This window comes from Microcebus murinus, chromosome 25 (genome assembly GCF_040939455.1).
Source record: "Microcebus murinus isolate Inina chromosome 25, M.murinus_Inina_mat1.0, whole genome shotgun sequence".
Taxonomy (NCBI): Eukaryota; Metazoa; Chordata; class Mammalia; order Primates; family Cheirogaleidae; genus Microcebus; species Microcebus murinus.
In genome coordinates this window covers 21,780,128-21,793,677 of record NC_134128.1, presented here as the reverse complement: position 1 = coordinate 21,793,677, position 13,550 = coordinate 21,780,128, and the positions used below count along the sequence as shown (strand labels likewise).

General features: G+C 44.6%; 1 protein-coding gene across 1 annotated transcript in view; it reads right to left on the bottom strand.

Moving 5' to 3' along the window:
* The window catches only part of ITIH5 (inter-alpha-trypsin inhibitor heavy chain 5), a 73,287-nt gene that overhangs the window by 45,911 nt on the left and 13,826 nt on the right, over nt 1–13,550 (bottom strand). The window contains exons 3-4 of the mRNA XM_075997483.1: nt 4,399–4,562; nt 2,218–2,319 (exon numbers count right to left, since the gene is read on the bottom strand). Coding sequence (XP_075853598.1) covers nt 2,218–2,319; nt 4,399–4,562 — 266 coding nt within the window. The remainder of the gene's footprint in view (nt 1–2,217; nt 2,320–4,398; nt 4,563–13,550) is intronic.

The window sequence follows — 13,550 nt, the reverse complement described above, 5'->3', positions numbered from 1 at the left end:
ACGGCCTACTCTGTATCCAGCAGGACACCACCAGGTGTAAGTGACAAAGAACCAAGTCCATATATGAATGAATGACTAAGACGATGGGCTTCCTACACTCCTCTTTCCCAGAGAAAACAAGTATTGAGATGGAAAAGCTTTATTGATCACTGGGCAGAAGGAATGAAAAACTTCAGAACATCCAATAGAGAAAACATGTAAAAGGAATATTAGACCACATGAGATGCATCATCAGTGAGACTGGATGTTATAAGACATCGGAGCAATGCCTCAAGGTCAGAGTTCAGAAGGAGTATTATTTTGACTTTACATTTCATGCAGACAACCAAAATATTAATCAAGGTCTCAGAATGTTTACCTCCCATGCATCCATTCTGAGAAAGTTACTTCAGTAAACACTTCAGCCAAGTAAAGGTGAAAACCAAGGAAGAGGAAAATGCGGAATATAGAAATAACAAAAGCAACCCAGAAGAAAATGAAAAGAAACCCCCCGGGTAAAAGTTTTGCAACAAAGCTGCAAAGCAATGATGGTATTCCATGGATCTGGAGGTATTTATGTTTTAACACTATGTTTTAACAGCTCTAAAATCCAAATGTCTTCCCAACAAGTGATGTCTTACAATATCAGGCGTGATACAGATTGTCATTGCTTACAGAAACTTGGTCATAACTGTTTGTCTTGTCATCATTTCAAATGAGTTATGTGTCTTGCTAAATGTTAATAGCGAAAAAATTAAATTTTATCTCATGAGAAAGAAGAAAGGTAATGGGAGACTCCAAGAAAAACAGAAACTTAGAAGGCATGATCTAACTAAACTAAACTATGGCATGATTCTGAATAATTGTGATAAAGACTGCTTGGGACACACCTGTAGTCCAACAAAGTTAGTTTTTAATAACTGGCTACAGCAGGGAGACCACATACCAGACGGACCATGAGGCATCTCACCAAACAAAGGAAGAGACAGGGTTATTGTAGGATTGGGAGAAGAGTGGAGTGGAGGTAAAAGTTAAAGGAAACAGTGATTTCGACAGGCTCAAAGCAATGCATGGCTGTGTTTAAAGCTGTTGGTATCAGCTGGACTGAGAAACAGACTCAAGGTTATGAGTCCTTAGTAACTACGACATTAAGATAAATGTGGAATTCTGTGCCTGAAACCCCCTTATCTGAAGCTCTGGACCCAAGTTGCTTTTCTGCAGCAAAGTGAACCTTTGGCTCAGGCCTTCCAGACAAGAGTGAGATGTCCCATGCTCACTAATAGGATTTCCAACAGCAAAGTTTCCGACAGTTTAAGATTTTAGAGAACTAGCTTTCTCAAAGCTATGTCCTTTTATTAACCAGGCATACAGGTTCCCATCATTTTATCCAGATTCAAAGATCACTTTTCTGCAAAGGTTATGGAGGCCTCATGTCAGGCTAATAGCGAGGGAAATGCAATCTTCGTGCACTGCATAGCTCTGCAGTTACTGTTATTTATATAGCCCTTAAAAAGCAAATGCTATTGATTGGTTTTCGATGCTTAGATTCAGTTTAGAGACAAAATAGAGAATACGAGTATTGTTGCAGATCAGAATTTAAAAGTTAATAACTCTGATAATATCAAATAAATGATAAGGTAACAAAAGACAGGCATAGGAAATGGGACAGGAGAGGCAGAGTGAAGGTTAAGAGAGGCAATATTATCATCTCAGACAGTAAAGACCACTCAAGATGGCCTCAACACTGATTAACGGATGGAAGAAAAAATAAAATAATGATACGAACATTTGGAATGCAGAGGGAAAATAAGAGTATTGTACATTTGCTAAATCCTCTTTCTCCACAGCAGAGAGACAACAGATAATGTCTTATTTTTTATTGAGAAATAAGCTCAGGTGTGATGGTGTACCCCTGTAGTCCCAGCTACTCGGGAGGCTGAGGCAGGAGGATCACTTGAGCCCAGGAGTCGGAGGTTGCTGTGAGCTGTGATGACGCCATTGCACTCTACCCAGGGAGACAGAGTGAGACCCTATCAAAAAAAAAAAAAGAAAGAAAAGAAAAGAAAGAAGAAGAAAAGGGAGGGAGGGAGGAAGGGAGAAAGGAAGGAAGGAGAAAGAAAGAAAAAGAGAAAAATAATTGGAGGTAGAGAAGAGACCAAGATGAGGAGGCAGAGGGATGGCCAACATGCACCACCTTGCTCAAGTGGACTTTTAATTCCTTAATCAAACAATACTTACCCATTATCTTCTGCAGTTTTATTCCTTTTCTCTTTCACCCTGTTGCCATTCTTCTTCTCTCTCTCTGTAATTTCGCCCTGATAGACCTTGTCTCCAATAAGCCTGAAACACAAGAGACCGAGCTGGGTTACCAGCGAGCAGTTCCAACACAAACTCAGATGCGGATCTTATAACCATGGCAACCCGAGAAAATATTTTTATTTGCCTCTTGGGTATGCAGAAAGAGCACATTCCGGACGAGGGCACTACCCTTGACTCATTCATTTCGTCCCAGGGCCATTTTCAGCAGGTCCAAATGGTAGGACCCAACCCTCGGTGCCTCTGTCATTCTGCTGGAGAAAATCACAAGATAGGTTCGAACTTCCACGAGGGTTCACCATCTTGAACATTGCACAGACCAAAACCTAAACTCAACACCTACCTTGTTTTGCGTATCTTTTTTTTTTTTTTCTGAGACAGAGTCTCACTCTGTTGCCCAGGCTAGAGTGAGTGCCGTGGTGTCAGCCTAGCTCACAGCAACCTCCAACTCCTGGGCTCAAGCGATCCTCCTGCCTCAGCCTCCCGAGTAGCTGGGACTACAGGCATGTGCCACCACGCCCGGCTAATTTTTTGTTTATATATTTTTAGTTGGTCAATTAATTTCTTTCTATTTATAGTAGAGACGGGGTCTCGCTCTCTCTCAGGCTGGTTTCGAACTCCTGACCTCGAGCAATCCGCCCACCTCGGCCTCCCAGAGTGCTAGGATTACAGGCGTGAGCCACCGCGCCCGGCCTGTTTTGGGAATCTTTACATCTTGGATCAGAAGAGGAGGAAAGACATCCCATGCAGTATGTCAGAGGTCTCATGTTGCCTCGTGGCTCCAGTCTCAACTCAACCTTCCTGATTGCGCCACCTGACAAAGCCCCTCTCAGTCTGACTTGTCACCTTTATGACACAATTGTCTGAAATTATTCTATTTACTATTTTGCTTGCTTAATTTATTGACCATTTCTCCCCACTGGAATTTCTGCAGCAGAGTGACATTGTCCCCTTTTTGCCCCCCGAAACAGAGTCTCACTCTGTCGCCCAGGCTAGAGTGCAGTGACATCAGCCTAGCTCACTGCAGCCTCAACCTCCTGGGCCCAAGCAATCCTCCTGCCTCAGCCTCCCGAGTAGCTGGGACTAAAGGTGCATACCACCACCCCCAGCTAAATTTTTAAAAATTTTTTTGTAGAGATGGGGTCTCAGATGTTGCTCAGGCAGGTCTTGGACTCCTGGCCTCAGGAGATCCTCCTGCCTTGGCCTCCCAACGTGTTGAAATTACAGGTGTGAGCCACTGCGCCCAGCAAACATTGTCTTTTTCATAGAAGTTTATCACTAGCACTCTGGGAGGCGGAAGCGGGTGGATCATTTGAGTTCAGGAGTTCAAGACCAGCCTGAGCAAGAGCGAGACCCTGTCTCTACTAAAAATAGAAAGAAATTACTTAGACAGCTGAAAATCTATAGAAGAAATTAGCCAGGCATGGTGGCGCATGCCTGTACTCCCAGCTACTCGGGAGACTGAGGCAGGAGGATCGCTTGAGCCCAGGAGTTTCAGGTTGCTGTGAGTTAGGCTGATGCCATGGCACTCTAGCCTGGGCAACAGAGCAAGACTCTGTCTCAAAAAAAAAAAAAAAAAAAAGCAGCATATCAATCCCCTTGAAGGGTAGCTGACCTATAATGGACACTCGTTTGCTGGTGGGAAGGAGGGAAGATAAGAAAGAGGAAAGGATGGGCCGGGCGCTGTGGCTCACGCCTGTAATCCTAGCTCTTGGGAGGCCGAGGCGGGCGGATTGCTCAAGGTCAGGAGTTCAAAACCAGCCTGAGCAAGAGCGAGACCCCGTCTCTACTATAAATAAAAAAAAAAAATAAAAAAAAAAATAAAATAAAATAAAATAAAATAAAAAAATAAAGAGAAAAAAAAAAGAGGAAAGGATGGAGGAAAGAAGAGAGAATGGACAGGAGGAATGAAGAAAGGAAGGAAGGAAGGACAGGAAGGAGGGAGGAAGAGAGGAAGGAACAAAGGAGTCAGCCTTCTCGCCCACACACCATCTACCACCACGCAAACTCTCACAGCCGAAAGCCCGCGGCCCTGCCACCAGCCCAGGCTCGCCCCGAGGGCCCCGCGTGGCAGTCTTCCTCCCCCACCCAGGCGTCACCTACATCGTGAAGTTGGTGATGAAAGCGGCCGCCGGGATTTGCATCTGGAACTCGACTTGCTGCTCCCCCGAGGCTCGGTTGAGCATCCTGCAGGAAACCGTGGTGAAGGCATACCGCGAAATGACGGTGGACTTCACCGCGAACTCCGTCAGCAGCGGCTTGGTTTTCTGCAGGGACGAAAACACGCGGTATTCTCCGTGGTGCACGCAAGCACGATTCGAACGTTTTGGGGTAGGTGAGGGTCTTCTCCCCTACGAGGGACATAATCCTCAACTTGGGAGCCTGTGGCCTGCCATTCCCTTCTCCTTTCAAGCGAGTCGCCCTGAATTCCCACTGACTCCCTTCGCTCGGGAAATGCCCAATTCACAACACGCGAGCAAACCTCTAACGCAGTGACGGTTTCCAAGTAAACGGAAGATACACGTGGCTCAAGCAATTCAATCCATCACTGGAATTTCAGAAGTAAGTTGGGTGACAGATATCATTCTTTTAACAAAAGTTAATCACTTTTAGAGCACATTCACAGGACCTCTGAATGGATCAAAACATCAGAACACGCCTAGAGAAATTCTGGTATGTTCAAATCAGTCTCAATGTCAGCTTAGAGAAACAATGCACGAGGGATTCCTCACCTGGCTTTTGGCCACCTTAGCGTGAGACACGAATCGGTACTAAACCCAGCAGGGTACTGGGGGAATCAGCTCCCAGAAGACGGGAAGCCTAAGTCCGTGCTCATGAAATTTATCCCCAAATCTCTGTTCAGGGCAGTAGCTAGAGGGTGTGAATTTAAAAGCCTGTTAGGCCGGGCGCGGTGGCTCACGCCTGTAATCCTAGCACTTTGGGAGGCCGAGGTGGGCAGATCGCTCAAGGTCAGGAGTTCGAAACCAGCCTGAGCGAGACCCCGTCTCTACCAAAAATAGAAATTAATTGACCAACTAAAAATATATATACAAAAAATTAGCCGGGCATGGTGGCGCATGCCTGTAGTCCCAGCTACTCGGGAGGCTGAGGCAGGATGATCGCTGAGCCCAGGAGTTTGAGGTTGCTGTGAGCCAGGCTGACGCCACGGCACTCACTCTAGCCTGGACAACAAAGTGAGACTCTGTCTCAAAAAAAAAATAAATAAATAAAAATAAAAGCCTGTTAAAACTGTTCAGGGATACTTTCCACAGCTTTATCCTAAAGAAAAAAAAAAAAAAAAAAAAAAAAAAAAAAAAAAAAAACTGTTCAGGGTTTTTGTTTTTTTTTTTTTCCCAGCCTTCTCAACATGCTACATCTGGTGACAGCTGGCGGCAGAAGGCTAAAGGAGGAAGGAACATTCCTGAGAAAAGCCCCGGAATAACAGAGCGATCATCTAACTCCAGGGACTGGCCCAGGAATTGGCATGCATGGGACGGGCTGACTACGTCCTCCCAAAATTCACACGTTGAAGCCCTAAGCCTTCCCCTAATGTGATGATATTTGGAAGGTGATTAGGGTGAGATGAGGTCATGAAGGTGCATCCTATGATGGAATTATCAAAGGAGTGCCCTTATCAAAGGAGACACAAGACAGCTCTCTCTCTCTTTCTCTGTCTCCACGTGCTCGCACCTAGAAAGACCACGTGAGCAGGCCATCGAGAAGGCAGCCATCGGTAAACCAGGACAGGAGCCCTCGCCAGAAACCAGACCCTGCAGAACCTTGACCTTGGACTTCCAGCCTCCACAGCTGTGAGACAGCACATTTCTGTTGTTTAAGCCACACAAAGGATATGGAAGCCCAAGCAGAGAGACTAAGGCAAGACATTATCCCATTACTGTCTTGGGACAGATACCTGAAGTTCCCATTTTATTCCCATTCATAGATGGACGGAAGTCGAGCTTAGTGACAGCACCTATTGCTCCAAAGCCTGCCTGCCCACTCTCTGCAGACACATCCTACTCATCCTCCTGGGCTCGCCCCACCAGCCCGGCCTCTGGCATACAGCAGGTGCTCAATAAGTGTTGACTACAACAGACTTACTCTAAGAGGATCCTACTCCCTCCTACGGGGACTGTGGGTTACCTGGGCAATGTTTATGTCAACCCTCATATGCTGTGTTAATGTATGCACAGCCCTGGGCTGTAATTATTTTTGAAATAAACAGAAGGTTATGACCTGTTGATATCAAGACCTATTGCTCCTGTGATACCCAAAGGCGATCACAAACCCTGTTTCACAAGGGTGACCACAGTGGGCTCTTCCATTTAAACTAAATATTTACTCAAAAACGTTTGAGTCCAAGCATGCTCTGCACAGCAAAGCACCAAAAGCTTAAGATGCATCTCATACAAAAGAGGTATTTTATGCGACATCTTAGAGAAGCAGCTATAAATACAAAGCGTGTCTTAGAGAGGCTCAAACCCCCACTCGAGGGTGAGTAGCAGGTACCAGAGCAGGCGCAGGAGCAAGAACAGAGTAGGGGCAGGAGCTCTGTGCACAGGTGTCAGGACTATTCATCCTTGTGACAGGCTGTGGCCCAACTTCCAAATCTTGGTGGCTCTAGAAATTTAAAGACAGATAAGAACAGCTGAGGGAAAATGCCAGGGTATGTGTGGTTTTCTCAGAAATCTGGAAGGGATAATAAACATACAGAGTGTGGTTAAGCAACAATCAAGTAAAAAACAAAAAAAAATCTGAGCATATTTGAAAGATTTTTGTCTAAAAGAGAAGAAAACTCTGCAATTTGGTCCAAGAAGGAATTATTTGAAAGCAGCGGTTCTCAAAGTGTGGGCCCGGACTGGCAGCATCTGCTTCACCTAGAAACTTGCTAGAGATTCTCAGACTCCATCCCAAACCCTCATCAGTGACTCAGAGGATGGGCCCAGCTATCTGTAATCTAGCAAGCCCTCCATGTAATCCTACCACTCTGGGAGGCCGAGGAGGGAGGATCACTTGAGGTCAGGAGTTTGAGACCAGCCTGAGCAAGAGTGAGACCCCATCTCTACTAAAGATAGAAAACATTAGCTGGGCATGGTGGTGCAGGCCTGTAGTCCCAGCTACTTGGGAGGCTGAGGCAAGAGGATCTCTTGAGCCCAGGAATTTGAGGCTGCTGTGAGCGAGGCTGATGCCACGGTGCTCTAGCCCAAGTGACAGAGTGTGACTCTGTCTCAAAACGAAAACAAAAACAAAAAATGAGCCCTCCAAGTGATTCTGGTGGATGCTCACGTTTGAAAGCCACTATTTTAAAGTCATTTAATGAGGTGACCTTTTTCATATATTTACTCATCTGTCAATGGAGGTGGCTAGAATAACTCAGCAAAATTACATCCGCATCTGAGACCCAGAGATCTTAGGCAAAGCCAAAACTAAGGCATAGAACCTTTGGATTTAGGAAACTATTTCTGAATTCAGAAAATGGATTGTACAACTTTATTTGATGAAAACCTAGTCTCTTTAGGACAGAACCTATCTCACTTGCCAGAAGTGATTTGGATTAAAAAGAGATTCCAGTTACAGTTTAACCAAATGCTTCTGCTAAATGATCTCATTAAAAAAACATTTAATACATTTCAGTCAAGGTGATGAGGATTAGGCTGAGGATGGTAGTGATGATGATCTTAACAGCTCGACAACCTGTTGGGTTTTTTAAAAGTTAAAATTTGTATCGCATCATCTTTCAAAGAAAGAACCCTGAGGTGCATAAAACCATGAATTGCAATGAGGTGTTTGCTTTGATCTGTGTTATTTCTGGAAACAAGTTTTCTTCCTAAATTATCCATTTTTAAATATATTCTTTTATCTCCAAATCTGAGCTGCTGGACAAGAACCGGTTCACTGGTCCCATGCTCTTGTGAATTTGTGAAAAAAGTCTAAAATATCATTGCACACGGCTCTGATATCTATAGATGCATTGCAAAATAAATTGAAGTCAATGCTTTTAAAAAAAAAAAATCCTGTGAACTCAGAAAATACCAGCTCTTCTCAGTTTTATCATTCTTCAGTTTAGTTAAAATTTCAAAAAATTATCAAGTAACATAAGCACATGGTAAAAACTTCAACAAGTCGCTGAATATAGAATGGAAAGTGTATGATGGTTCCCCTCCCACGCTGTAGTCTCAGTTCTGTTTCCCAGAAACAATATTTAACAGTTTCTGTATATATATCCTTCATAAATATATACTGTGCCGATTGCTTTAGTTTCACCTAATGTTCGTCCTTTTTTTTTTTTTTTTTTCTGTCTACATTCCGGGTATCTCATGCTGCTTAACAAATCATTCTAAAAATTCAGTGGTTTAAAACAGCCGCACTCATCGTACTCTTTCTCGGGGCTGGCTGGTGTGTCTGTCCCTCTTATGTGGACCCCAAACCCTCTCGATGTGGTTCTTTCAAATGAGCAGGTGTAGGCCAACTCGCAGCACGGGGGCCACACCCGGGAGTCAGACAGACTGGCCACCTGGGAGTTACAGACTTTACCAGTCACCTGGTAGCTTTCCCGGCAGCGAGGTGGCAGTTACATCCACCCTTTTATGCCCTAACCTCAAAAAAATCACATAGCACCACCGCTGTCCCTATGCCAATGGTCAGAACAGTCACAAAAGCACACTCGGTTTCACAGGCAGAGGGTACAGACCCCATCTCCATGGGCGCAGTGGAGGGACAAAACGCCACCACCAGGCCGGGCGCGGTGGCTCACGCCTGTAATCCTAGCTCTCTGGGAGGCCCAGGCGGGCGGATCGCTCAAGGTCAGGAGTTCGAAACCAGCCTGAGTAAGAGCGAGACCCCCGTCTCTACTATAAATAGAAAGAAATTAATTGGCCAACTAACATATATAGAAAAAATTAGCCAGGCATGGTGGCGCATGCCTGTAGTCCCAGCTACTCGGGAGGCTGAGGCAGGAGGATCGCTTGAGCCCAGGAGATTGAGGTTGCTGTGAGCTAGGCTGACGCCACGGCACTCACTCTAGCCTGGGCAACAAAGTGAGACTCTGTCTTAAAACAAAACAAAACAAAACAAAACAAAAAAACGCCACCACCTTTGGAAAATGCAATCAGCCACTGAACAAAAAAGATGTACCTTTATCTTTTTTAAATGGCTGTATAGTTTGAATTGCAAAGACAAGACAGAAATTAAAAGAGCCTCTGGAGTCCAATCCTCTCACTTTCCCAATGTAGGCCAAAGTCACCGGCTGTGGGACTTGGCCAGGGTACACAGGTGGCCAATCCGGGGTGGCATCAAAAGACCCTGATGTCCAATCCTGCCTCTTTGCTAAAAGGAGTCCAGCGGCAACCTGGCTGCTCAGGGCTTCTCACAGTGGGAATTGTTAGATCACCAACAAAATATAGAACCTCCAAAGTGCACTACAGGCCGGGCGCCGTGGCTCCCACCTGTAATCCTACCACTCTGGGAGGCCGAGGCGGGAGGACTGCTTGAGCTCAGGAGTTCAAGATCAGCCTGAGCAAGAGCGAGACTCCGTCTCTACTAAAAATAGAAAGAAATTAGCCAAACAACTAAAAATAGAAAAAATTAGCCGGGCGTGGTGGCGCATGCCTGTAGTCCCAGCTACTCGGGAGGCTGAGGCAGGAGGATTGCCTGAGCCCAGGAGTTGGAGGTTGCTGTGAGCTAGGCTGACGTCACAGCACTCTAGCCCGGGCAACAGAGTGAGACTCTGTCTCAAAAAAAAAAAAAAAAAAGAAAAAAGAAAGTGCAGTACACATAAGTCAGTCTTTGTTGCTGGTTCAAAAACTACTTGTGAACCTCGGTTATCAACCTCTAAACCGTAAGCCCTGAATACACAGACGTTAAACGGAATCTATTCTGCCTGTCCTAGTCACTTCCTGATACATTCCGAAAGTTTTTCTTATCACCTTGTCTCTTAACGCTTTCACATAAAAGCGTACTAAGGGGAGAAGAACGCATCATGTTTACATCTTGGATAAGCAGAAGTTTCTAGGTCTGACCGCACGGTGCTACAAATAAAATGTAGCTCCTTCAGTTAGATGGCTCTCGCCTGGCACTATTTTTAAAATAACGGAAAATCTTCTCCACTTGGTACATTTGAGGCTATTTTTGATGTCATGTTGATTTGTTCTTATTTATAAGGAATGATATTATTTAATTTGAAATGCGAAAATTAGAAGGCACCCAACACAATGTTGTGTTTATTACAGTGCTTTCTTATCCCTTAAATTAAGATTATAGATGTTCCAGAATTTTCCATAATAGTACATGAAAAATATGAAGCATAGTTTGTGGGCCCAAGAGACAGGCTGAAAAAAAGTCTCGAGGAACTGTTTTAGTTTCTCTGTCCCGGCCCAGTTATTATTCTCCCGGGAGTCCCTGATGTCACTGACACTCCATGGCCCTCCCTTACAGCACTGGTGGTCTACAATCCACTAGGATCAATTCAGTACAAGTCCATGCCCCACCCAAGAGTCACCAACTGCTTACCCATGCCCCTACCAGATTGTAATCATGTGGAGAACAGAAACCAGGACTGCTGCTGTTGCTTCTTTTTTGTTTTTACCCACAGCTCTCGAGATAGATAAAAACTCAAAAAAAAAAAAAATCATTTATGGAATTGAATTTTCTGAATCTAAACAATGAAAGAAAATGATATATATATATATATGTGTGTGTGTGTGTGTGTGTGTGTGTGTGTGTATACCAAAAAAGGGAATGTAGTAAGCTAATATTTATTAAGCACTATTATAGATTAAATTCTATGAAGGTTTTTTTGTGGTTTTTTTGAGACAGAGTCTCGCTTTGTTGCCCAGGCTAGAGTGAGTGCCGTGGCGTCAGCCTAGCTCACAGCAACCTCAGACTCCTGGGCTCAAGCGATCCTCCTGCCTCAGCCTCCCGAGTAGCTGGGACTACAGGCATGTGCCACCGTGCCTGGCTAATTTTTTGTATATATTTTTTTAGTTGATCAATTAATTTATTTCTATTTTTGGTAGAGATGGGGTCTCGCTCAGACTGGTTTCGAACTCCTGACCTCGAGCAGTCCGCCTGCCTCGGCCTCCCAGAGTGCTAGGATTACAGGCGTGAGCCACCACACCCAGCCTCTATGAAGCTTTGAAAAAAAATATTACACGTGGTTCCCTCTCTAAAGGAATTTGTAATCAAGTTGGGAAGAAAGTGTAAAAAATATAAGCAACACAGGAAGATAGAAGGAGGGAGATATAGACATCGAGAGGGAGAGGACAGGGAGAGAGTGGATGGATGGTTGGATGGATGGATAAGTGGATGGATGGATGGATGGATGGATGGATGGATGGATGGATGGAAGGAAGGATGGATGGATGGATGGATGGATGGATGGATGGATGGATGGATAAGTGGATGGATGGATGGATGGATGGATGGATGGATAGGTGGATGGATGGATGGATAAGTGGATGGATGGATGGATGGATGGATGGATGGATGGATGGATGGATGGATAGATGGTTGGATGGATGGATGGATAAGTGGATGGATGGATGGATGGATGGATGGATGGATGGATGGATGGATGGATAGGTGGATAGATGGATGGATAAGTGGATGGATGGATGGATGGATGGATGGATGGATGGATGGATGGATAGATGGTTGGATGGATGGATGGATGGATAAGTGGATGGATGGATGGATGGATGGATGGATGGATGGATGGATGGATGGATAGATGGTTGGATGGATGGATGGTTGCTTGGATGGATGGATAGATAAGTAGATAGATGGATGGATGGATAGACAGATAGATAGACAGATGAAGACCTTGACTGTAAGAGCTTCCAGAGTTCGGAAGAAAGATAAATCAGTGAAGTCTGTAAAAGCAAGAAAAGATTTTAAAACAGCATTTGTAAGTGGTGAAAGAGAACAGAAAAAACATTCTAAGAACGCAGAAGACATGGCAGCGGGAATGAAGCACAGCACATTCTGGAACAATAACTAGAAAGGAAGGCACAGTGAGAAGAATGTTGGACTGGTAGGTAACATCGTCAGGGAACCGACAACCCTAAAACAACAAGCGAGAGCTCTGCATGGCAGAGGCTCATGAAAATGTGTCATAAAAGGAAGGATATAAAGCAGCTGCCTCAATTTTTCCCCATGCAGTTCTTAAAAATCCAACATGTTTTCCATATTTATATTTAAATAATAATTTGGTGTGAGGATGTCAACTGGAAAAAAAAAAAAAACTCTTCCTGTGACATAATGTAATTTCTTCATTATTTTTTCCTACAAAGGCAGAACAGATGGAAAAGTATTTGAGGCAGGGAGTGTCTTAATTAGCTGCTCCAGGGACCAAAGGGTTCTTCTGTATGACTCATGTGAGTCACTTAAAATCAAGCCACCCAGAGGATGTCCTGAATTGCCCAGGATGCCATCTGGGATTTGCCAGAACTCGGGCCTCCACGCCTCTTCCTAGAAGATTAACCTCTTGCTGCTTTATTCTGGTCTAAAAATCCTTTAGTGACCATTATAAGAAATCCTCTTGGAGGTGGCAGAGAACCTTAGAAACCACCTGACTTTGCACTCTGTTTGTTTTACAGAGGGGAAGGCTGGAGCATGGGTCCAAAATCTTTACTAAACTTCAATGCCGGCCATACTCGGTGGCTCACGCCTGTAATCCTGGCACTCAGGGAGGCTGAGGCGGGAGGATTGCCTGAGCTCAAGAGTTTGAGACCAGCCTGAGCGAGAGAGAGACCCCATCTCTACTATGAATAGAAAGAAATTAGCCAAACAGCTAAAAATAGAAAAAATTAGCCGGGCTCGGTGGCGCATGCCTGTAGTCCCAGCTACCCGGGAGGCTGAGGCAGGAGGATCGCTTGAGCCCAGGAGTTGGAGGTTGCTGTGAGCTAGGCTGACGCCACGGGCACTCTAGCCCAGGCAAGAGTGTGAGACTCTGTCTCAGAAAAATAAATAAATAAAAGATAAAAAATAAAACAATAACAAATAAGTAAACTTCTATGCCTCTCCTTTTGGAGAAAAACAATAAAGACCGTGTTGTTACTACACGAAGCAGAAGACAAGGGCACTTCCCTGACTACTGGATTTCTCGCCTTGGGGAAATGATTTGACCTCTCTGTAGACAGAAAAATCGTCGGCTTTAAATCACCTACTTGCAGTAGTAATAAATTCTACTTAGCAATATTTCATTGTATTTAGAGGAAGAGAAGCATAAAATGCAATTATCATCTTTATATAGGAAA